This window comes from Lampris incognitus, chromosome 5, assembly GCF_029633865.1.
Source record: "Lampris incognitus isolate fLamInc1 chromosome 5, fLamInc1.hap2, whole genome shotgun sequence".
NCBI classification, from domain to species: Eukaryota; Metazoa; Chordata; class Actinopteri; order Lampriformes; family Lampridae; genus Lampris; species Lampris incognitus.
Window position 1 is genome coordinate 5,400,140 of NC_079215.1, and position 25,065 is coordinate 5,425,204.

General features: G+C 47.5%; 1 protein-coding gene across 2 annotated transcripts in view; it reads right to left on the reverse strand.

The window, feature by feature from the left end:
• LOC130113293 (synaptogyrin-1-like) overlaps positions 1–25,065 on the reverse strand; it is a 64,115-nt gene that overhangs the window by 5,305 nt on the left and 33,745 nt on the right. The window contains exons 2-4 of one of the 2 annotated variants that reach the window (XM_056280873.1): positions 19,099–19,336; positions 7,770–7,915; positions 2,225–2,620 (exon numbers count right to left, since the gene is read on the reverse strand). In XM_056280873.1, coding sequence (XP_056136848.1) covers positions 2,519–2,620; positions 7,770–7,915; positions 19,099–19,336 — 486 coding nt within the window. In that variant the 3' untranslated portion in view covers positions 2,225–2,518. Of the gene's footprint in view, positions 1–2,224; positions 2,621–7,769; positions 7,916–19,098; positions 19,337–25,065 lie in introns of those variants that run through there. The other variant, XM_056280874.1, reaches the window with a different exon arrangement.

Consider the following 25,065-nt stretch of genomic DNA (forward strand, 5'->3'; position numbering starts at 1 on the left):
GTTGTCATTCTGTTGTGTTGTGTAACCTCGGAACTGAAACCCTGAACAACTTTGTTGTTCGAGTTGATGAGCCCCATGTATTGTGTTCTTGTTTCTGTGTGAGTTCAATAAAGGGGCTGCAAAGGTACCTTTGTCGTTGCTTCTACGTTCGCCACACTGGTGTCAGAAAGTGGGATGGAGCCACCGTAAGGCCATCGGAAGCGCATGCGCCCTGAGGCGTGAAGGAGCTGAAATGCTTAAGCGCGGGGGCGCGCTTCCCGAAGGAGGGGGGCAGTGTCACGTGCATGGATAAGTAGACACGCTGGCCGCTGCCTGGCGGGTCTGACCCTTTAGTGTGGCGGTTAGCGATGCCGACTGCGGTGCGGGCGATACGGGTTCGCTTCCCGGCCGCGGCAGTTCCTGTGGTTGCGTTGTCCCCCCGAATTCGCTACAGTATGGAACGCATCATGTATACGCTTCAATCGGCCCCGAACTGGCCTAGGCGTTCTGCGCACGCGCCATAGTTTCCGCGGTCCAATGGCAACCAACTGAAAAAGGGGAAAAGTGGTTTTTAGCCATTTTTAGAAAAGTGCATATTTTGCATATTTATGCATAATTATAATTATTTTAATTTTCTGCTATTTTTCTGGCCCTCTCTGGAACAATACCTACCACCTCCAAAAAAAATGAGGATCATAAGTGCATTTTTGCAAAAAATGCATATGTTTCGCATAATGCCAAAACATTTCTGTCACAGAAAATTTTTTATATATAGGTGAAAAAATCAAAGATGCTCAGAATCATCTGAAATGCTGAGAAAAGTGGCTTTTTAGCCATTTTTAGAAAAGTGCATATTTTGCATATTTATGCATAATTATGCATAATTTTAATGTTCTGCTATTTTTTATAGGTGCCCCTGATCATCCCAAAAACCTCCAAAAAGAATCAGGGGCCCAAGTGCTTTAGTTTGGCCGTTTATAGACTCTCACACAGACACACACCACACACTACTACTACTACTTTCAGCTGCTCCCGTTAGGGGGCGCCACAGCGGATCATCCGTTTCCATCTCTTCCTGTCTTCTGCGTCTTCCTCTGTCACACCAGCCACCTGCAGCATGCCCTCCCTCACCACATCCATAAACCTCCTCTTTGGCCTTCCTCTTCTCCTCTTCCCTGGCAGCTCCATATTCAGCATCCTTCTCCCAATATACCCAGCATCTCTCCTCCACACATGTCCAAACCATCTCCATCTTGTCTCTCTTGCTTTGTCTCCAAACCGTCCAACCTGAGCTGTCCCTCTAATATGCTCGTTCCTAATCCTGTCCTTCTTCATCACTCCCAATGAAAATCTTATCATCTTCATCGCTGCCACCTCCAGCTCCTCCTCCTGTCTTTTCATCAGTGCCACTGTCTCCAAACCATATAACATAGCTGGTCTCACTACCATCTTGTAAACCTTCCCTTTAACTCTTGCTGGTACCCTTCTGTCACACATCACTCCTGACACTCTTCCTCACCCACTCCACCCTGCCTGCACTCTCTTCTTCACCTCTCTTCTGCACTCCCCGTTACTTTGAACAGCTGACCCCAAGTATTTAAACTCATGTGCCTTCATCACCTCTACTCCTTGCATCCTCACCATCCCACTGTCCTCCCTCTCATTAACACATAGGTATTCCGTCTTGCTCCTACTGACTTTCATTCCTCTTCTCTCCAGTGCATACCTCCACCTCTCCAGTGCATACCTCCACCTCTCCAGTGCATACCTCCACCTCTCCAGGTTCTCCTCCACCTGCACCCTACTCTCACTACAGATCACAATGTCACCACACACCAGACACACGTTGTGATAATACAGGAGCAGATTTTGTAACGTGCATGGATTAGTGGACACGCTGGCTGGCTGGCGGGTCGGACCCTTTAGCCGAGCGGTTAGCGACGCCTCCTGCGGTGCGGGCGACGCGGGTTCGTTTCCCGGCCGCGGCAGTTCCTGCGGTTGCGTTGTCCCCCCCGAATTCGCTACAGTTAGTTGAGAAAAGGCCCCAACAGCATGGCGAGCGGGGGGGAGGAGGGGGGGAGAACACGGCCTCGGCTGCACAAACTGCCCCAGATGGAAGCAGGTGAGTCAGGGGCCAGAAGATAAAGAGTATTTACCACCCGTTTCCACTTGCCCCAAAACCCCGAAGGGAAAAACACAAAGCGTCACAACCAGTTTTTGTTTAATCGATGCAATTTATGAGCCATATAAAACATCTTGTTGGAAATCTGATAAAGCAAACTAATTTAACATGGTCTAATTTAAGATAACTAACCACGAGCTGCTGCCCCCCCCCCCAATTTATTGGCGTGACCCCTCGCGGCAAACAGGAAGACACCCTTTACTGCAGAGCATGGCTAAACGGCGGCAGGCCGGGCGGAGGCCGGGTGTGGTGGCCTCGCCTCCCGAGCCGGTCTGTGGGAAGGGCGCGCGGGGTGGGAGCAGTTGCGGTGGGTAAGGGGCAGTGGGCAGAGAGGCAGTCGGGGCAATAAAAACAGAGTCAGATCAGGGGAAGATGTGGCTGGGTGGGAAACAGTTTGTTGTATTCCTCTTCGAATGACACGTTCTTTAATTTCTCCAAGGAGAAAAGAGTCTGGGCACCCTGTGGGATGGTGCACACGCACACACACACACACACACACACACACACACACACACACACACGCACACACACATACACGCACACACACATACACGCACACACACACACACACACACACACACACACACACGCAAGTGCAAATTACATTATACATTCCAAAAGGGGCAAAAATGCACACACAAAAACACACATGTGCAAACAAATACACATGCACACAGACACAGACACACACACAGACACACACACACACACACACACACACAAAAACACACATGTGCAAACAAATACACATGCACACAGACACACACACACAAAAACACACATGTGCAAACAAATACACATGCACACACACACACACACACACAAGAACACACATGTGCAAACAAATACACACACATACACACACACAAACACCCATGTGCAAACAAATACACATGCACACACACACATACACGCAAGTGCAAATTACATTATACATTCCAAAAGGGGCAAAAATGCACACACAAAAACACACATGTGCAAACGAATACACACACACACACACACACAAAAACACACATGTGCAAACAAATACTCTCACACACACACACACACACACACACACACACACACACACACACACACGCAAGTGCAAATTACATTATAAATTCCAAAAGGGGCAAAAATGCACACACAAAAACACACATGTGCAAACAAATACACATGCACACACACACACACAGACACACACACACACAAAAACACACATGTGCAAACAAATACACATGCACACACACACATACACACACACACACACACACACACACACACACACAAAAACACACATGTGCAAACAAATACACATGCACACACACACACATACACACAGACACACACACACAAAAACACACATGTGCAAACAAATACACATGCACACACACACAAAAACACACATGTACAAACAAATACACATGCGCGCACACACACACACACACACACACACAAACACACATGCGCAAACAAATACACATGCACACACACACAGACACACACAAAAACTCTTAAAGGGCTAGTTCAGGTTTATTTATTTATTTTCGGTACACCCCCTCCCTTTTTTTCTCCCCAGCTGTACTTGCCCGATTACCCCACTCTTCCGAGCCGTCCCGGTCTCTGCTCCACCCCCTCTGCCGATCCAGGAGGGCTGCAGACTACCACATGCCTCCTCCCATACATGTGGAGTCACCAGCCGCTTCTTTTCACCTGACAGTGAGGAGTTTCACCAGGGGGACGTAGCGCGTGGGAGGATCACGCTATTCCCCCCAGTTCCCCCCTCCCCCCCGAACAACCAGAGGAGGCGCTAGTGCAGCGACCAGGACACACACCCACACCCGGCTTCCCCCTCCTGCATACACGGCCAATTGTGTCTGCAGGGACGCCCGACCGAGCCGGAGGTAACACGGGGATTCGAACCGCCGATCCCCGTGTTGGTAGGCGACGGAATAGACCGCCACGCCACCCGGACGCCCTAGTTCATATGTATTAGTGTAGAGTGGAGTGAGTTATTGATGAAGTGTTCTGGACGCATGGTCGGCGACTCCCGTGGTCAGATATGTGGCTCCTAGAATCAGCAAGTTGGCAACACAAATGAACCGCAGCAAACAGGGACAGCTAGTAAAAACATTTTAAGCCACAATAAAAGACCCCCCCCAAAAGAAGAGTTACCCATCACCCAATCAATACCACATCTTTCACATACGTCCAACTGGTGATCGATTCCTCTCTCAGACCGCTATAGCTAGGAACTACTTTCTGTTGTTGTTTGCCTGTTTGCATTGCTCGGGTTACCAGTAGCAGCGCGTTCTCCATAGGCGGCATGATACGGGTTGCGAAAAGGTGCTGTTGCATAGCGCTACACTGGTGGTTCCTCAACAACGACAAATAGTTCCAAAATATACTAGAGTGGTACGAGCAGGGGCGTTCCCAGGATTTCAGGACATTCAGGGCTTAGCCCAGACGTCTGTAGGGGGGGGGGTCCGGGGGGAACCTCCCCCGTAATGTTTTTTTTCATAAACAAGCTCTATTTTGATGCTTTTTCATGCAATCAAGGCACCTTATTTACATTCAAAGCACATGTCTTCATCACTGAACAAGTTGAAATGTGTACCTCAAAAAACTGTTGTTTACTCCCCAGATTAATTTTGAATTGTGACGTTAAAAACATTAGTAATTGTTAGTAGTTAGTGAAGGAGTATCTCGGGGGTCTTGTTCACGAGTGAGGGTAGGATGGAGCGGGAGATTGATTGGTGCAGCATCAGCAGTAATGTGGATGTTGTACCGGACCGTTGTGGTGAAGAGGGAGCTGAGCCAGAAGGCAAAGCTCTCAATTTACCAGCCAATCTTCGTTCCAACCCTCACCTATGGTCATGACCTTTGGGTAGTGACCGAAAGGGTGAGATGGTGGATACAAGCGGCTGAAATGAGTTTCCTCCGTAGGGTGTCTGGGCTCAGCCTTAGAGATAGGGTGAGGAGCTCGGACATCCGGAGGGAGCTCGGAGTAGAGCCGCTACTCCTTCACGTTGAAAGGCGCCAGCTGAGGTGGTTCGGGCATGTGATCAGGATGCCTCCTGGGGCCTTCCTTTGGAGGTTTACCGGGCACGTCCAACTGGGAGGAGACCCCGGGGTAGACCCACAACTCGCTGGAGGGCCTAGATGTCCAATCTGGCCTGGGAACGCCTTGGGATCCCCCAGGAGGACCTGGAGGTGTTGCTGGGGTGAGGAATATCTGGAGTGCCCTACTTAGCTTGTCGCCACCATGAAGCGGCTGATGATGAATGAATGTTAGTTGTTAGTATTGGATAAGGGATGTCCAACACTAACTACTAACAATTACTAATATTTTTAACATCACAATTCATAATTACTTGACGCCGATGGGTATGAGATGAGACTCACCACTGGAAATATGAGAATAATGTGTTGTGGTTGGTTAACTCTTTTCTGCAAGGTTTCATTATAGCTTGAAATGTTTTATCAGTTGTCCCCATTTGCCGCTGTTCCTTTTTGGATCTACTCACTTGAACCTGCAGGCAGATAGATGTCTGACCACAGGAGCCACTGGTAAGGGCCATGCATCGATATCACCACCAGTGAGCAACTCACACCACTGTATGACAACACACCCCAAACATCCCTTCGAGTTTACGGTCATAAGGTTTTACTGTGAAGAAACCAAAGGGTGAGCTTGCCAAAGTATTTCATTTCGTTTTAAGTCCCGTAATGCTCACGTCAAGATATTGCGCGCAGACTTTTTCATACCCCACTGGCAGGTATTACTGCTTTTTTCAAGAAACTACACTTGTTTCATAATAACAGGACTCGTTTCAAGATGTTCACTCTAGAAAATAAAGACGGCCTTATATCAAGTTTCTCGTTTCAAGATTTCGTCCCTTGTTCAGGGAAAATTCCCTATATCAAGTTTCTCGTTTCAAGATTTCGTTCCTTGTTCAGGGAAAATTCCTTATATCAGATCCTATAATCAGGGGCGTCTGGGTAGCACGGTGGTCTAGTCCATTGCCAAGGCTCAGCGTTTTCGGTTCTCACCGATTTTCACCGAAAATACCCCGATTTTCCCCCGGACTTTATGTTTCCACGGATCCAAAAGCTGTTCCTGTTCGTGTGAGGTTATGTAACAGCGCCCTCCTGTGGCGAAATTCCGCATGCTGGATGGCTTTGAAAAATAAAACCCGAAAACGCTGAGCCTTGTCCATTGCCAACCAAGACGGAGGTCGCCGGTTCGAATCCCCATGTTACCCCCCGGTTTGATCAGGCATCCCTACAAACCCAATTGTCCGTGTCTGCGGGTGGGAAGCATCCCGGGCACGTGTCCCGGGATGGCTCGGAAGAGTGGGGTAATTGGCCAGATACAATTGAGGAGAAAAACGGGGGGAGGGGGGGGATCTTATAATCATGAAACAAGTAAACTTTCCCTGAAACAAGCAATGGTATCTGTCAGTGGGGTGCCCCAACCTGCCCCAACCTGGAGATGCTGCTCTTCTCAATCACTGGTTCTGAGAAGAAACTTGGGAATTCTTTTTAAATAGCTGCAGCGTTACTTGTTATTTATTTATTGCTAAATTTTGTGCCTTAAAACTACTCTGGACAATGAAAGGGGTGGGGGATGGGGGTGGGAGGGAAGGGCTGTTTTATTTTAGCACTATTATCGATGTCATTGTTATTGCTTCCTTTTCTTTCTTTCTTTCTTTCTTTTATTTTGACCCCCTTTTCTCCCCAATTGTACCCGTCCAATTACCCCGCTCTTCCGAGCCGTCCCGGTCGCTGCTCCACCCCCTCTGCCCATCCGGGGAGGGCTGCAGACTACCACATGCCTCCTCCGATACATGTGGAGTCGCCAGCCGCTTCTTTTCACCTGACAGTGAGGAGTTTCACCAGGGGGGCGTAGCGCGTGAGAGGATCACGCCCCCTCCCCCCTGAACAGGCGCCCCAACCGACCAGAGGAGGCGCTAGTGCAGTGACCAGGACACATACCCCCATCCGGCTTCCCACCCGCAGACACGGCCAATTGCGTCTGTGGGGACGCCCGACCAAGCCGGCGGTAACACGGGGATTCGAACCAGAGAGCCCCGTGTTGGTAGGCAACGGAATGGACCGCTGGTCTATCTCTTTCTTTTCTGTTAATGTATAGTTTATAATAATGTGGAACACATCTGCCCAACCCTGGTAATTTCTTTTGCTAATAAAGAGATTTTGGAATATAATATGGGGGTCAGTGGGGTAGGAAGGTTTCGAAAGAGGCACTGTGAGACTTAAAACGAGATTGAATCCCTTGTTAAGCTCATCTTTTATTTTTTCAGTGGAGAAACAATGATGAGGCACATGCACACATACAACCCACTGGGTAACAGTGGGTTGTATGTCTTACCCATACAACCCACTGGGTAAGGCAAGGCACGAACACTGCCATGAACCAGGATTGCATTCCATTGGGTCAAACAATGCTAAAACTGTCCACTCACGATACAGAATTGTGCTCTAGACAGACAACACATCGTGTTGTGTCATGTCGTGGGTCACATCACCTCGTGTTATGTCATATGTTGTGCCACATTATGCTGTATTACAACGTGTAGTGATGAGGGAGAGAGACCCTTACCCAGGTGAAGATGGAGAAGAAGGAGAAGGTAATGGCTGCCCGGGCAGCATCCCCTCCCTCCTTCAGGGGGTTGTCCTTCTCCTCGGCCACCTGCCACTGATTGGCCAGGAAACAGAAACCCACAAACCACATGAAGGACCAGAAGGCTGTAAGAAAAAGACACAGGCAGACAGACAGGAAGAGGCAGAGTAAGATTCAAGCACAAGATGACGTAAACAGACGGACTAGAACGAGCAGTTGACATTGTGCGACATCTTTAGCCATCAGCTTGACTAGTGTGGCGATCATGACTGTAGAGCTGAGGTTAGGGAGAGATGAGGAGGGGGGAAAAGAAGATCCAGGGGACTGAAAAAGAGAGACAGACAGACAGACAGACAGACAGCGCTAGAGAGAGACAGACGGACAGAAACAGAGAGACGGTGAGAGAGAGCGAGAGAGGGAGAGAGACAGAGCGCGTGAGAGAGAGACAGGCAGACAGACAGACAGAGCGAGAGACAGGCAGACAGAAACAGCGAGAGAGAGACAGGCAGACAGACAGACAGACAGAAACAGCGAGAGAGAGACAGGCAGACAGACAGACAGACAGAGCGAGAGACAGACAGACAGAAACAGAGAGACGGTGAGAGAGAGAGCGAGAGAGTGAGAGAGACAGAGCGCGAGAGAGAGAGACAGGCAGACAGACAGACAGAGCGAGAGACAGACAGACAGAAATAGTGAGAGACAGACAGACAGACAGACAGACAGAGCGAGAGACAGACAGACAGAAATAGCAAGAGAGAGACAGGCAGACAGACAGACAGACAGACAGAGCGAGAGACAGACAGACAGAAACAGCGAGACAGGCAGACAGACAGAGAGCGAGAGACAGACAGACAGAGAGCGAGAGAGAGAGACAGACAGACAGAGCGAGAGAGAGAGACAGACTGAGAGCGAGAGAGAGAGACAGACAGACTGAGAGCGAGAGAGAGAGACAGACAGACTGAGAGCGAGAGAGAGAGAGACAGACAGACTGAGAAAACAGTCAATTACTGTTCCAACTACTGTTCCAATTACTGTCAGTTGCTGTTCAAGTGCTGTTCTATGTTTCTGCCAGTTCTGCCGATTCCTTTTTCCATTTATTTAAATCTATTTATTTATTTATTTTGGTGCTCTGTTGACCTGTTTTGCTGTCACCTGCTTTGGCAACATTGTAATTAATGCAGTCATGCCAATAAAGCATCACTGAATTGAATTGGATTGAATTGAGAGAGAGAGAGAGAGAGAGAGAGAGAGAGAGAGAGAGAGAGGGGGGGGGGATAGTTGTGTTTAAAAGCATGTAATAGTCAAATTCATTGTTGAAACACCCAGGTCAGACCAGGAAACAGTACGCACCGTCCTCTAGACGTGATCAGGGACAGGCTGGGTAGTATTACAACAGAGGAGAGTTAAAGGTCACATGAAATGAAAACTGTTTTATTTTTTCATTCTCGTTGCCTCTCTTAACTGCACCTAAGGTGGAGGTAAGCCATCCAGGGCGGAAGTTAGCCACAGCTAGCTATATTTAGAAAACGTGCTGCAAAGGAATCCACCCCGTCACTTTGACACAAACTGACTGACAGCAAGCAGGGACCAATGGAGACGCTGGCATGCGAAGAGCTCTCCTGATTGGCTGATAAGGAGGGAGGGGGGGCGGGGTAATCCTGTCTCCATTTACAGCGCCTAGCAGAGTCACACAGGCCAGATTTATTTTCTCAGTGCATCTACTTACTCGTTAGCTGTTGGGATGTAGAAAGAGTTTGACAAAACGTTATATTAATTATTCCAAGTTAAAATCCACGCTAGCCACTTTAATTTACGTCCAATTAACGCCATGTTCTAGAAATGAACAAAAACAACATTTGTTTTATTTTTGTGTTTACTAGAATACTATTTTTGTCTTCCTGACAAGCAGGGGGCAAATCCAGGTCCAGAAAGTAAAAGTCCTAACCATGTATTTGCTCCACCCATGTGCTAAACCGGTGGATTCTAATCAACCCCACTCCTCAGCTTGACAGGGTCATGAAATCAGCTGATTTAGTACACGGGTGGAAAAAATACATGGTTCGGATTTGTACTTTCTGGACCCGGCTTTGCCATCTCTGCTGACAAATATACAGAAACCTTTTTTAGAGTCACCACCCTGCACTTGGTGGCGTACACGAACAAAAGTGCCCAATGAACTGGACCGAGAGAGAGAGAAGACGAGGGATCGTTAGCCAGCAAATGGAAACCAGCCAATAGCATACATAGTATGTCCACATTCGTCTAAAAATGCCTGGCCATGATTGGGTGTCAGTCAAATCAAACTCCCGCCCCTCAAATTGACTGTAGTCTGACTGTCTCTTAAATTTCAGTTGTGTCTTGCCATAAACTAATTCATACTGTGATGACTTGAATAAATCAAGGACTTGCTTGCTGGACATGACTGATGATTCAATCAACCAAGCCATCAACATTGTTGTATGGTAGCATCCCAGATAGCAAAACTGCTGTGGCCCGGACCCGTCCCACACCGGACACTTCATCCGGCCCACATACCATGTGGAATGATGGCACTTGAGCGGTCCGCTCCTGTTTGCCAGATCTGGGCCAGAACCAAGCCATAGCAACGCCGCGTGTACCCCTTGCCAAAGGCTGCCCATATTTGTTTTGTGATATTTGGGCCATATTCACCATTTACCACACGGGCCACTTCAGGGTCACATCCAGGTCACATGTTGCCCAGAGCACCGCATCTTTGCCAGAAAAGGCCCACATGTGATTTGGCATATTTGGGCCATATTTGTTATTACACATGTGGGCCACTTCAGGCTCACATCCATTTTGTCAGGGCCAGAAGAAGACCATCAGTGGCCCACATCCGGATGCTATCTGGGATAAAGGGAAGTCACCAGTAGAGTAGGGGAGGGTAAAACCACCTAAACACAGTTCACCCATTTGCAGACGATAGTGTATACACATATTTTAACGCTTTGCTAAATAAATTCATAGCATATATTTCTAAGCAAACCTGGTCTGATTTCAGTTATAGAGTAGTATATTTCAATGTGAAATCCATAAATGGATGCTTTTCTAAAAGTAATGCCCTTATTGATACGTGGTTGCTCACTGACGATCCCTGACTAACTGATCATAATTTATTGCCCTTTTTATTTACCACTATGGAATCATAAGAGTGGACCTGGGCCACAGACCGGGCCCGACAATAGTCGGAGTGTTGGAAAACATTTTGCCTGGCTTGCTGGCGCTGGTCTGGAGCCACCAGGCGGCCCACAGCCTTGAGTCGTGAATCCTTTCACACAGCAGGATTATCTGCATTGACCTTAGATCACAAGCGCCCTTGATCTGCCTTGACTAACCCAGACATACCCTGGCAGTCGCAATATCCCAACCCCACTCACAAGGGGTGAAAAAATTCCCTTGTGTCGCCCTGTCCTCAAGAGTCAACAATCAGCCTGTCTAGTGTCACCGGGTGCGTTTACATGCACACTAATATGCCAACCAGACCCCGATTATGATAATACTGCAGTTATTGAAATGGTCACGTGAAGACCTTACCTCTACCTGATTTCCAAAATCACAGTAAGGTCTCCATCCACATGTTCACAACCCAGGTAAGACACCTGGATTTTTGCCCAGATTTTTTGATCTTTTGATCCATGTGACTTCATTGTTGTAAAACTGCACAATCCTGGATGACAACAAACATGGCCGCCATGGCCCAGGCCTGTCGTGTGCTCTGGGTGAGCAGCTCTCTTGGAATGAATGGGCCACCGTTTTCCGTCCGTCATCCAGTTTCATGCATCCAACATAAGCTGATGACAAAGTCGTCTACTTTCAGGGCGTCTAGGTGGCGTGGCGGTCTATTCCGTTGCCTGCCAACATGGGGATCGCTGGTTCAAATCCCCGTGTGGCCTCCGGCTTGGTCGGGCGTCTCTAGCGACACAATTGGCCGTGTCTGTGGGTGGGGAGCCGGATGTGGGTATGTGTCCTGGTCGCTGCATTAGCACCTCCTCTCGTCGGTCGGAAAGCCTGTTCGAGGGGGGGGCTGGGGGGAATAGCGTGATCCTCCCACGCGCTACGTCCCCCTGGTGAAACTCCTCACTGTCAGGTGAAAAGAAGCGGCTGGTGACTCCACATGTATGGGAGGAGGCATGTGGTAGTCTGCAGCCCTCCCCGGATCAGCAGAGGGGGTGGAACAGCGACCGGAATGGCTCGGAAGAGCGGGGTAATTGGCCAGAATACAATTGGGGAGAAAGGGGGGGGCAACCCCCCCCCAAAAAAAACAAATATATCACACAGGCTAAAGGGTGTAGGGATGGAGGAAAGCAGTTAATATGTCGTTCAACCAGTCTGCCGGTTCAGTGAATCTGAAAGTGTTTAGCTTCACATCAGTACACCAGACATGTTTTTTTTTTATTCCTTTTTTGGGGGGGGGGGTTCCCCTGCTTTTCTCCCCAGTTGTACTTGGCCAACTACCCCACTCTTCCGAGCCGTCCCGGTCGCTGCTCCACCCCCTCTGCCGATCCGGAGAGGGCTGCAGACTACCACATGCCTCCTCCCATACATGTGGAGTCGCCAGCCGCTTCTTTTCACCTGACAGTGAGGAGTTTCGCCAGGGGGACGTAGCGCGTGGGAGGATCACGCTATTCCCCCGAGTTCCCTCCCCCGAACAGGCGCCCTGACCGACCAGAGGAGGCGCTAGTGCAGCGACCAGGACACACACCCACACCTGGCTTCCCACCCGCAGACAAGGCCAATCATGTCTGCAGGGACGCCTGACGGGGATTTGAACCGGCGATCCTTGTTGGTAGTCAGTGGAATAGACCGCTACGCTACCCAGACGCCCCTGGTTTTTTTTATTATTATTATTCTTTACTGGATTTGAAACAACAAAATAACGCTCACGAGAAATTAGTGACATCATAACGATGACGAGTGGTGGTGTTCGATAGGGATCAATAAAATAAAATGTCTAGTTGCCGGTGACATGAACAGTTTACAGGCAGTGCTTCAGCCTCTTTTCCGGTACCTCTCTCCTGCTGCTCAATCTGTCTCAGCGGGCTTTTCTATTTCACGTCCTCTGTGATACAGGAGGTGGTGATGGTTTGCAGCTGTCTGCCAGCTCATGTTTCCACCTCCCATGATGCCTCTGATTGTGTTGGCGCTGGAGAAGGCCCGGGGTACCTGACTGTAATATAATCCTACGACAGGAAATGTGTTTGGGTATCTACATGCAGCTGCAACGACGCAGTACAGGATATGGCTAATTCCTGGCCACTTGGAAGTACATCCACCCAGATGCTAGGACCTCGTGGTCCGACACGGATCACGGCAGATATTTCATATTAAACCATGTAAAACCCCAAACACACCATAACTGTACAAAATAAAGACTGGTTTTGTTGTTGTTTTATGGCTTATGAAGCAGATTCTACGTGCATAGGAAAATATAGTTCATGAACTCACTCTCATGCCCACATTCATTCTTATAAAACACCGTAAGCTGTGCTGCTCTTTGCTTTTGTGCGGACATCCAACAATGATGTTCTTTCTGTTCATTCGGTAATTGATCATGTCAAGCAAGCGTCGCTTTGGTTTGCCACTCAGCACAACCCACATCCAGCGCCACCTTCGTGCAGTCCTTAAAGAGTATACATTCATATAAATGCTACAGTAGGTTTAGTGAACCAAGATAATCCTGGTTCTGCAGTAATGCTCATGGAAACACCCTTCCCCAGAATAAGACTTATGTGGTCCAGAAGGGGAGGTAGGGTAAGGGATTGACTCTGAGGTTTTGCTGGGTTGCTGAAATGCCCTGTCTGCCAGGAACTAACTTGAGAAAATGTCATCTTTTAATAACGTCTTCATACCCGTTGTTTGTTTGTTTGTACAGATTTTTGTTATTTTATATTAGTAGGACGTCCCTGTTGTCTTCTCAGTATATTTACCTGATATATTCTAACAGTTATTGAAAATGTCATTGGGATTTTTGAGTCTATCTCACTGGCTTTTGAAAGTGGGTAGTACGGTGACTTGGTGCTTAGCACAGCAAGATGTTTCTGGATTCAGTTCCAGCCCTTATGTGCCAAGTTTGCATGCTTGCTGTCCCTGTATTTGAGTGGGATTCCTTTGGGTACTACCGTTTGGTAAGGTTCAGAAAGGCAAGTGTCATTCAAGACCTCCGCTATCATCCGCATTCCAAAGACGGACAGAAAAAGCAGCCTTAACGACTGAAGGCCAGTGGCCCTAGCATCAAGTCATGATGTGCTTTGAGCAGCTGGTCCTTTCCTAACTCAAGTCAACCACCAATTGTGCCGGAACGACTCCATGGCAAACTGTCCCAACTGGACCCCTCCAACTGCCAGTGGATCATTGACTTCCTGTCAGACAGGAAGCAGCATGTGCAGCTGGGACCCTACCTGTCAGAACCCCTTTCCATCAGCACCGAGGCACCTCAAGGTTTGCATGCTCTCTCCTCTTCATAGACTAACAATTGTACCTCCAGCGACCCCTCCATCAAGCTGATACAATTTGCAGATGACACAACTTTAGTAGGCCTCATTAACAATGAGTTTGCCTACAGGAAAGAAGCGGCCCGTGCCCAGCGAAGAAAAAAACTACAGATGGTGATAGATTTCCACAAGAACCAATGTCCCCATCTCCCCCTGGTAATTAATAACATCGCTGTAACTAAGGCGGAGTTATTCAAATTCCTGAGTACCACAGTCTCCAAAGACCACCGTCATCAAAAAAGCTCATCACAAGATGTTCGTTCTGCGACAGCTGCGGAAGCTCAATTTCTCCCCGCCGTCCTGTTCCAGTAAAGCTCCACCATTGAGAGCATCCTCACCTCATCCATACCTGTGGTTCAGCTCAACCTCCGGTAGCACAAAGGACAGACTGCAGCACATTGTGTGCAAGCAGAGAGGTTGACTGGCCAGAAGGTACTCTCAAAGAAAGCTGCGTCACACCAGGGCCAGAAAGAGAGCGGGAACAAAACTGCCACTGACCCCACACACCCAGGCAACCCACCTGTTCCAGGAACGGCCCTCTGGAAAGCGGTACTGCTCTATCAGAACAGGAAGCCACCATTAAACAGAAATAACCTTCCCCTTGTGGTTTGCACGGTATGAAGAGGACACGGCAAGTTTAATTTGCACTATGCAGCTCTTTTTATTGAACACTCCTTTTGTACTCATTTGTTTTGTTGTGTGTTCTGCGCTGATCTGCCAAGTCAAATTCCGATGTACCTGTACATTTGGCAAATAAAGGGATTCTGATTATTATCTTATTTCATATTTGTATACGTATCATCCCCTGGGAGTGGAAGCTGGGTTGCTCCTGTTCGCTGCATGCAGGGGGGGGGGGGAAATAACTGGACACTCGCTGTGGAGAGGACAACTTTGGGCCTGAAGTATTCTTTGCATCAGTACAGACGGAGACTGCGGGTATCGTCTGTTTTTATTGTTTTACTGGTGCTATACAAATAAATCTTATTATTATTATTATTAGCATAGCACGACGGGACGACTTTGTCTTAGGTGAGCATGTGAGTTGACGTTATCTTGTGGCTAAATATTGTGGTATGCACATGATCTGAGAAAAAACAAAAAATCACTCGAGGGGACCTGAAAGCAGTGTGCGGGCAATTTCTTCCTTTTTCTTGCTCCCATTTCCAGCGATATTCCAAAGCCGGGCATGTTCGGTGAACTGGAGGCTTTAAATGGCTCACGGATATGGATGGTGTGTGTGAGGGCTCAGTGATAACTTGGCAACCAGTATCTGCTTGCCGTCTGTCCATTGCAAGCTGGGAAAAATTCCAGCAACCCCCCCCCCCGCCACCGCCCCCGCGACCCTGAACTGGATTTGGATTAAGGGGGTATTTTGAACGGATGGATAAAAGGATCTCAATATTGTTTGACAATGTGTGAAACAGTCGGTCAGTCACTTGGAAAGTGCCCCACTAATTAAACTAATTATTACTGACTGAGGTCTTCGGGTCTGGGTTTACGTTAGGTGTAGGTCACCTTACAGTTTACAGGGTTAGGATTAGCCTTAGCGTGTTCGGGTAATCTATGTAATCTCTATTTGACACACTGACAGCACCCAGCATTGTCTCCTTGTAGCCCTCGGATCAGGATTAGATTCATGTTTAGTTAGAGTTATGTTTGTGGCGAGTGGTAGTTAGCTTTACGTTGTGTATCTTTATCCAGCGTAGCCTGCATTGCACTTCTTAAGAGTCCTTGTGTTGAGCTTTGAGTTTAGAGTTGGGGGTTGGTTGAGTATATGCATAGGTAAGCTTTTTACCCTGACACTCACTAACAGCAGCAAAGCTAGACTTGGGGGGCCCTCCAACAATGTGTCGGGCGGAGAACGGGCCCTCGCGAGTGATCCAGATTGCCATCTCGGAAATATGCCTGTGTTCAAAGAACTCAACTTATATTAAAAAAGGAGACTGTCCTCCACCAAAAAACGACCCCATAGGTCGTTTGTACAAGCAGCTTATTACGACCTATAGCTACGTTTTAAAGTTAAGCGACCTCTAGCGGTCGTGCTGCCAATAGCAATCTTAGTTACTATACCAGACGGCGAAACAACACAAAAACACACAGGCTACATATTCTATTGTTCTCACACTGTTTTTATCACTGTTTACTGACTCCTTACCTTTATTAGCCTGTCTGTGAGACGTCGTAAAAGGATGTCAACAAGTAGACAAAGGAGAAAAGTATCTGTGGCGTATCTCCTGCCGCCGGTGGGGGGCGCTAATTTATGAAAGGCTCCTGTGGGTCGTATTAGAGTGCGTACGACCTATGTGGTCGTATGGGTTGGACAACTTGCAGTAATTATGGTGCCATTTGCTGTATATGCCCTCAACAAGGAAAACCCAACCTCCATAATGTGCTTATTCTACACAAACCATAGAAATTATAAATAAACTCCAATTAAATGAATAATTTCTTACTTTCTTTGGTGTTTTCATCATCTACAGATATGCAATGATGATTGCTGGTTCAAGTCTCTGTTTGATCATGTGAGGATACGGTACGATGGGGGTGCAAACTCTGAACCTAGCTGAACACATCTGCAAGCCGAGCGAGCAGTCATGCCTTTCAAACATAAAAGCAACCACCCATATAGCCAGATCACTGTGGCCCGGACCCGTCCCACACCCGACACTTCATCCGGCCCACATTCCGTGTAAAATGACGGCACTTGGGCGGTCCGCTCCTGTTTGCCAGATCTGGGCCAGAACCAAGCCACAGCAATGCCGCGTGTGCCACATATTTGCCAAAGGTGGCCCATATTTGTGTTGTGATATTTGGGCCATATTCACCATTTACCACACGGGCCACTTCAGGGTCACATCCAGATCACATCCAGAGCACAGCATCTTTGCCAAAAAAGGCCCACATGTGATTTGGCATATTCTGGCCATATTTGCTATTATACATGTGGGCCACTTCAGGCTCACATCCATTTTGTCAGGGCCAGAAGAAGACCGCCAGTGCCGCATCACTGCCTGAAGTGGCCCACATCCGGATGCTGTCTGGGGACAAGAGAGACAAGAGAGAAAGGGACAGGAGGAAACGGCAGCAAAGCTCTCTAGATGAGATTCCTTTGGTCTTTTAAATAAAGAGTCACCAGCCCAGGGATGACCACCCTCCTATCAGCGATGCAGCAGGCTGGCATCAGCATCGCTGCCCTCAGGGGTGTGTCGGCAACCATGGCAACGTCAGGCTAGCAAGCTAGATATAACGTTAGTCCTAAATATCTCTCTCTCCCACACACACACACACACACACACACACACACACACACACACACTCTGTCTGATTGATGGTGCATTTCCCCAATTATTGCATGATTAGGAAAGCAACCTTGGACAAATTACGTCATTAGTGTACTCGAGACACTGCACACCACCACCCGACACGTGTGCAACGGATGATTATGAAATGCAGTAATGAGTGACACGTCGGTGCGTGTTCTGCTCATTGCTTCTTGAGACTTTACGTCGCCAGCATGTCTTCCAGCATGTCTTCCAGCATGTCTTCCAGCATGTCTTCCAGCATTTCCAGCTGATGGACGCGGCTCCTGTCTGCGAAGCCCACAGCAACACGCGCCTGCTTAGACTGACTGCAGAAACAGTTTATTGATGTAAAAAAGAAAACAAAAACAACTTAACGGGGCGTCCGGGTGGCGTGGCGGTCTATCCCGTAGCCTACCAACACGGGGATCGCCGGTTCGAATCCCCGTGTTACCTCCGGCTTGGTCGGGCGTCCCTGCAGACACCAATTGGCCGCGTCTGTGGGTGGGAAGCCGGATGTGGGCATGTGTCCTGGTCGCTGCTCTACCGCCTCCTCTGGTCGGTCGGGGCGCCTGTTCGGGGCTGGGGGGAATAGCGTGATCCTCCCACGCGCTACGCCCCCCCGGTGAAACTCCTCACTGTCAGGTGAAAAGAAGCGGCTGGTGACTCCACACGTATGGGAGGAGGCATGTGGTAGTCTGCAGCCCTCCCCGGATCAGCAGAGGGGGTGGAGCAGCAACCGGGACGGCTCAGCGGACCGGGTCAACTGGCCAGATACAATTGGGGAGACCCCCCCCCAAAAAACAACAACAACAAAACTTCTCTTTCGGTTATACATATCTAGAGACTCGCCTGCTGATTTTATTCATAAATACTTTTCCATTAGCAGCTATAGTTATGTAAACATTCCAGCCATAGTTGGTTGATTAGCTGACTTGTTGATTTGATACTAGGGGTGTAAGAAAATATCGATACACTCGAGTATCGGCGATAGTATCTTTTGTGATACTGTATCGATTCTCAAAACCACTATATGGATTTTTTACTGATTACATGTAAAGGTTCGTGAAAAACAAGTTGTGTTGTGTGTAACCCCAAAACCACTGGATAACAGTGTTGTAATATCTTCAGCCGTTTGACTCTTCCACTCCAACCCAACAACGTAAACTGAGACAGGAAGCAGCATAAGCACAAAGAACACAGGCCCATGAAACCACAATGAATGAAAAGCCACCTCGGTCAATTTAGAAACGCAGAAGAGAGTAATCTTCAAAAGTGCAAAAGAGTCAGTATCAGCGTTGCTTATAGCTTTCAATTGTTTTACACCCCTATGCATTGAAACAGTGGTGAAGCAGGGTTGGATCCAGCATGAATTTAACATCATGTTTTAGAGGTCTATAATCAGCATGGCTAGTAAAAACAAAATACTCAGACCAATCACCTGGCTTGGCTGAAATGACGCGCCGTATAAATGAGTTAACGGTAGCGAACATTTACCTGAGACCCCGACGTCAGCCAGCACAGCCTTCTTGCGGTCCTTGACACTGCTGATCTGGGGGAAGTAGATGTCCAGAGCCAGGAAGGCCATGCAGCAGATGAAGGCCAGGGAGCCCATAAAGATACCATAGTTACAGGCATTCTGGTTGCGGTTGAAGATGCAGTACTCCTCCACCTCGCTGGGACGATTGATGTAGCCCTCGTTGGCGATACAGCCGAAGATCACAATGGAGAAGAGCTGCAGAGGTCAAGGGCAAGAAAAGAAGTATGAGGAGAAAGGGAGTTGAGCTTGATGCTGACACCACTTGTGTAGGTCAACAGACAGACCAGAGTCTGGATTTTGGTTCCACCACCATTCGGTTGGGGGAAAAAAAATCATCATCTCAAGCTATCGTTCGGTATCTTTGTAGATCACCTACCATCTCTCCAGCCAACTATCAAAAATAGGCTCCTCAATTTAGGCCTTCACATTCCCTATGGGTCATCTGTGCTCTGGTTTCCACGAGCATTTTAACACATCTTATAATTTCATCCCAATTAAAAGTATATTAAAAGTATACCCCCACCCTCCAGCCATGTCAGCTTCCAGAACCCCCTAGTGTGTGCTCATATTCTGGTTGGTGTCAGCTGTTCTGGCCAGGTAGACATGTCCCAACCCCGGGTTTGGTCGTTTTCATGCACTGATACGATCTGAAGGATTTCGTGGTGCTCTATGGGTTGGGAAACTAATGAAATGACCCCTGGGCTTGTGAAGCTCGTTCACTATGAAATTATGATGACAGCAGGCGGTCTGCTGTGTCTGCCCGTGTCAACAAACAGCCACAAAATGGAGTCAATCAACGGACCAGGTTACTGTGATAAGACCTAGTCCTTCTCTCCTCCCTCACTTTTTCCCTTTCTCCTCTTCTTCCTCTTTCCATCCCTCTCCTTTCTATCTTCTGATTTGCTTCTTTACCTTCATTACTCTCTTCTCCTCTCTTATATCGTCCCTTTGTCTGTTCCGTTCACTTGCTTTTGATTCTCTCCGACCAGAGATAGACACAACCTTCTCAAACACCAGGATTCTGTACTGTGCACGTTAACAAAGACACCAACGTAGCCGATGCAAGAAAATATGCATTTTGGGCATCCGGGTGGCATGGCGGTCTATTCCGCTGCCTACCAACACAGGGATCGGTGGTTCGAATCCCCATGTTGGCATGATCCTCCCACGCACTACGTCCCCCTGGAGAAACTCCTCACTGTCAAGTTTCGCCAGCCGCTTCTTTTCACCTGACAAGAATCTATTCTATTTTTAACCATCTGGGTTTTTTGTTTTTACCAAAATAAAAAATAAAATACCAAATTAGATGTTCTTTCTGCACTGCATCTTCACTTCCTGACTAGAGTCACATGGGAGGCTAACTTCCTGTGTCTCTTAAAGGAACCGCTACCTGTTGCAGAAAACAATTGGAATGACTTCATAAAATGACATTAACTAAACTACCGTAGCAGAACAAACCTTCCTCCAAAAGCTTGTGTATTGCAATAAAACAAGTTTCCATCCATCATCCAAACCGCTTATCCTGCTGTCAGGGTGGCGGGGATGCTGGAGCCTAACCCAGCAGTCACTGGGCGGCAGGCGGGGAGACACCCTGGACAGGCCGCCAGGCCATCACAGGGCCCTTTTATCGATAACGTTTTGTTATATAGTTTAATGTAAAGTGACCTTAAGGGCAAAGAAAGAAAGACAGCAATCAGATAAAATCATAAATGTGTAGGCAGGCTGCTTTCTCTGCTGTGGTAAGCAGGCTCAGATCTGCACTGCTTGCAGACCACCACTGCATTTTCTTTGTGTTTTTGCGGAAAATGGCCCCAAATCTTGGGCATTTTATATCGTTTCTTTGGTTTCTGCCTCTTCTCTTTGCTCATCTTTGCTTTCTGCTATTTTCTGCCTCTTCTCTTTGCTCATTTTTGCTCTCTGCTATTTTCTCAAGTCGAATAGTCCACTGTGACTTCTATGTCTGAGCACTTTCCTACCCTGTCCTAGTTGTTCCGGTGTATGAGGCATGTTTAGACATGCATTTAAGACACAAACCGGAACTTGGAAATCGATCACTTGTGACTCTTTACACAACCCTTACCCACTTCAAACTAAAACACGTTTCCATTGAATTTCATTGATCCCCATGGTGGCATTTGTTTACAGGCAAACTGAGAAAAGAGAAAGCGAAAGGAGAGAGCGTGAGATGGAGGTGCAGAGGAAAGGAAAATGGAGTCTTACAGCTGCAGGGCAAGTGCATTTAAACAGTGCTATTTGCAGGACTAGGCTGGGCTAATTCGTTCCTTGAAGGGACGCTTTTGACACTGGGTCAAAAGAAGTTTTTCATACATCGCTTTCCTTTCTTTCAGAAATTGCACCGGAGAGACAAGAAAAACACTGTGATCCCACCCAGGCACCTAAATCCTGTGAGAGACGGTCAACTTATTATACTGACACCTAACTGACATGAAAAATAACTAAGCTCTACAAAATATATGTTAAAAACTAACTTTTCTCATCTTTCTCATATATTAATTGTCCCATAATCTGACATTTTAATTTAAAAACGTTAATCATAATCTGTGTTTTCAATTAAAGAAACCCTGTTCTTTTTCGTTTTTGAGAAAACAAGCCAAGTTAAGAGGGCATGTGTTCTTAAATTTGTTGATGACCCCCCTGTTATATAAGGTTTCCTTATGTAATGACCCCCATTATATAAGGAAACCTTATACACGGTATAAGGTTTCCTTATGTAACGGGGGCATTTCAATAAGGCAGTTCAAGATGGCATATCAAAGTATCAAGTATATAAGAAATATCAAAATAATAGTGCTTAGGAATGGATGGATGTGATGTTCGCGACCCATCAGCCAGTCCACCATGTTGGAACATTCCAGTTGCCAGAAAGGCCTGAGTGCTCAATATCTGGACCTGCACAGGGATGGACCTGTTCCACTGGGTGGGTCGTTCCAAAGCTGGGCCCAATTTTGATTTTTGATTTTGAGATACTTTATTGATCCTCGCGGGGAAATTGTGCTCTGCATTTAACCCATGCTAGCTGTGTAGCTAGGAGCAGTAGGCAGCCGCCGTGCACCAACTCTAGTTCGTTTTGCCATGCCTTGCTCAGGGGCACAGACAGGAGTACCGACCCTAACATGCCTGCCTTTTTTGATGGTGGGGGGAAAGCGAAGCACCCGGAGAAAACCCACCGCAGACACGGGGGGGGGAACATGCAAACTCCACACAGAGGACGGCCTAGGATGACCCCCATGGTTGGACAACCCCGGGGTTCGAACCCAGGACCTTCTTCCTGTGAGGTGACAGCGCTAACCACTGCACCACCGTGCCACCCAAATTCGGCACAGATTTCCAAAAGAATAGTAATAATAATGGATTACATTTATATAGCACTTTTCTAGACACCCAAAGCACTTCACACTGAAGGCGGGTAACTCAGTTCAACCACCACCAATCTGTAGCACCCATCCGGATGATGCACGGCAGCCATTTTGCTCCAGAACGTTCACCACACATCAGCATGAGGTGGAGAGTGAGAGATCACTGAGCGAATTACATGGGGTGATAATTAGGTGGCCAGATGGAGAGAGCCAGCTTTGGAATTTTGCCAGCACACCAGGGGACCCCCCTACTCTTTGTGATAAGGGCCATGGGATCTTTAATGACCACAGCGAGTCAGAACCTCAGTTTAAAGTACGGCATCTCCTACAGCACAGCGTCCCCGTCACTTCACTGCAATTTTGTTGTTGTTGGACCAGAGGCAAGATGGCCCCCTACCGGCCCACACTTCCAGCAGCAACTCATTTTCCTGTGAGGTCTCCCATCCAAGTACTAGCCAAGCTCATACCTGATAGCTTCTGTCATTCTGCAGAGCCAGGGTACATGCTGGTATGGCTACTGGCTCCTGGTTATCTATCAAGCATCCATCATCATGGGCTAGGAAGTCCTCATGGTCCGTGAACTCGCGCTCACTCCTACATCTTCTATTTGCCAAGTGCTCAGCAATGCCGAAGGAGCCACAATTTCACATTACACAAGTCACCATGAGCACTATTTATAGCCCTTGTGCCAGTCAGCGAGATTGATTTCAATGTCACCTTATAAACCAATAATAGACAAGTGGGCAGGTGGTGGTGGTTCCACCTGCGGGTTTTCATCACGGGACTGAGCTTTATTTTGTCATCTCACCATCGGGCGTGGCTGATTCCCCGTGCCTGAAAAACTTTGCGTAAGCTCTACGCACGGGTGAGAGGATGCGCAGAAAAGCGCATCTTTTTCCGCACGGACTTTTTCTAAAATCCGAATGCACCTTTCCCTCCCGTGAACACACGTTTTTTCTGTGCGTAGCAACCTTTACAAAACGAGGCCCGGGGTGATTTGCCGGGGCCAGCTATGAAAAACGTGTAGCTAGTTTCTTGCACTGGTGATGGAGGGAAGGCAGGTCGTATTTACGGTGGCTACCATGTTTCCTTACTGGTTTCTTCCCGTGTAGACTCAGAACTGGTACGTGGTACCACAAGCTTCTGCGCTACCCGAGGGCAAGAAACTCTGTTAAACTCTGTATTCTGTCAAGCTAAATACCCAATTGAGATGCTAATGCATTGCATATGTTAGTATGTCTGTTCATTTTTAAATTTATTTTCACACAATTTAAACTTCGGAGAGATATGGTCGAAGAACATGAATGGCAACACTGAAAAAGTGAAAATAATAGAAACAGAGACAAGGAAGGAGGAGCTGAGAATTGTGGATATTCAATCCCAAGGACCTTGAGGACATTTTCTGTGCAAGTGCTAAGACCCACCGAGCTGATGGAATAGGATTTAAAGGGGAACGACCAGATTTCACTCCTACCTGAAACGACCATGGGCGGTCAAAATGACCGCCGGTTTTTAAACTCTATATTCTGTCAAGCTAAATACCCAATTGAGATGCTAATGCATTGCATATGTTAGTATGTCTGTTCATTTTTAAATTTATTTTCACACAATTTAAACTTCGGAGAGATATGGTCGAAGAACATGAATGGCAACACTGAAAAAGTGAAAATAATAGAAACAGAGAGAAGGAAGGAGGAGCTGAGAATTGTGGATATTCAATCCCAAGGACCTTGAGGACATTTCCTGTGCAAGTGCCAAGACCCACCGAGCTGATGGAATAGGATTTAAAGGGAAATTAACACTAGAACGACCAGATTTCACTCCTACCTAGAACGACCATGGGCGGTCAAAATGACGGCCGGTTTTTAAACTCTATATTCTGTCAAGATAAATGCCCAATTGAGATGTTAATGCATTGCATATGTTAGTATGTCTGTTTTGAAACTAACTGACACCAAAATTAAATTTTAACAACTACAATACTATGAAAATGGTAATGGTCAGTGTCCCTCCCCGCTGTGTACCGTAGCAATCTTTATACTTCAGTTGATAAATGGAAGGATGAGACAACTGCAGCTCACTGCCAGAGTCTGAGCAAACCTCCGGGGAGCTCGTTCCGCCTCAGGCGCTGGATTAGGCCAAGGTTGTGTGTGTGCGTGTGTGTGTGTGTGTGTGTGTGTGTGTGTGTGTGTGTGTGTGTGTATACGAGCATCAAACATTTTCCTTGCAGCCTGTGTGTATTATCACTGCGGATTTTCTTGTTAGATTGTTTTGTTCTATTGACTGACGGTTTATAGAGTTTTGAGTTATGAGCGAGGATGCAAGAGATAAAACGAGACAGCGAGAGAGAGAGAGAGAGAGAGACAATGAGAGAGAGAGAGAGAGAGAGAGAGACAATGAGAGAGAGAGAGAGCGAGAGAGACAATGAGAGAGAGAGAGACAATGAGAGAGAGAGAGAGAGAGAGAGAGAGAGAGAGAGAGGAGAGAGAGAGAGAGAGAATGAGAGAGAGAGAGAGAGAGAGACAATGAGAGAGAGAGAGAGAGAGA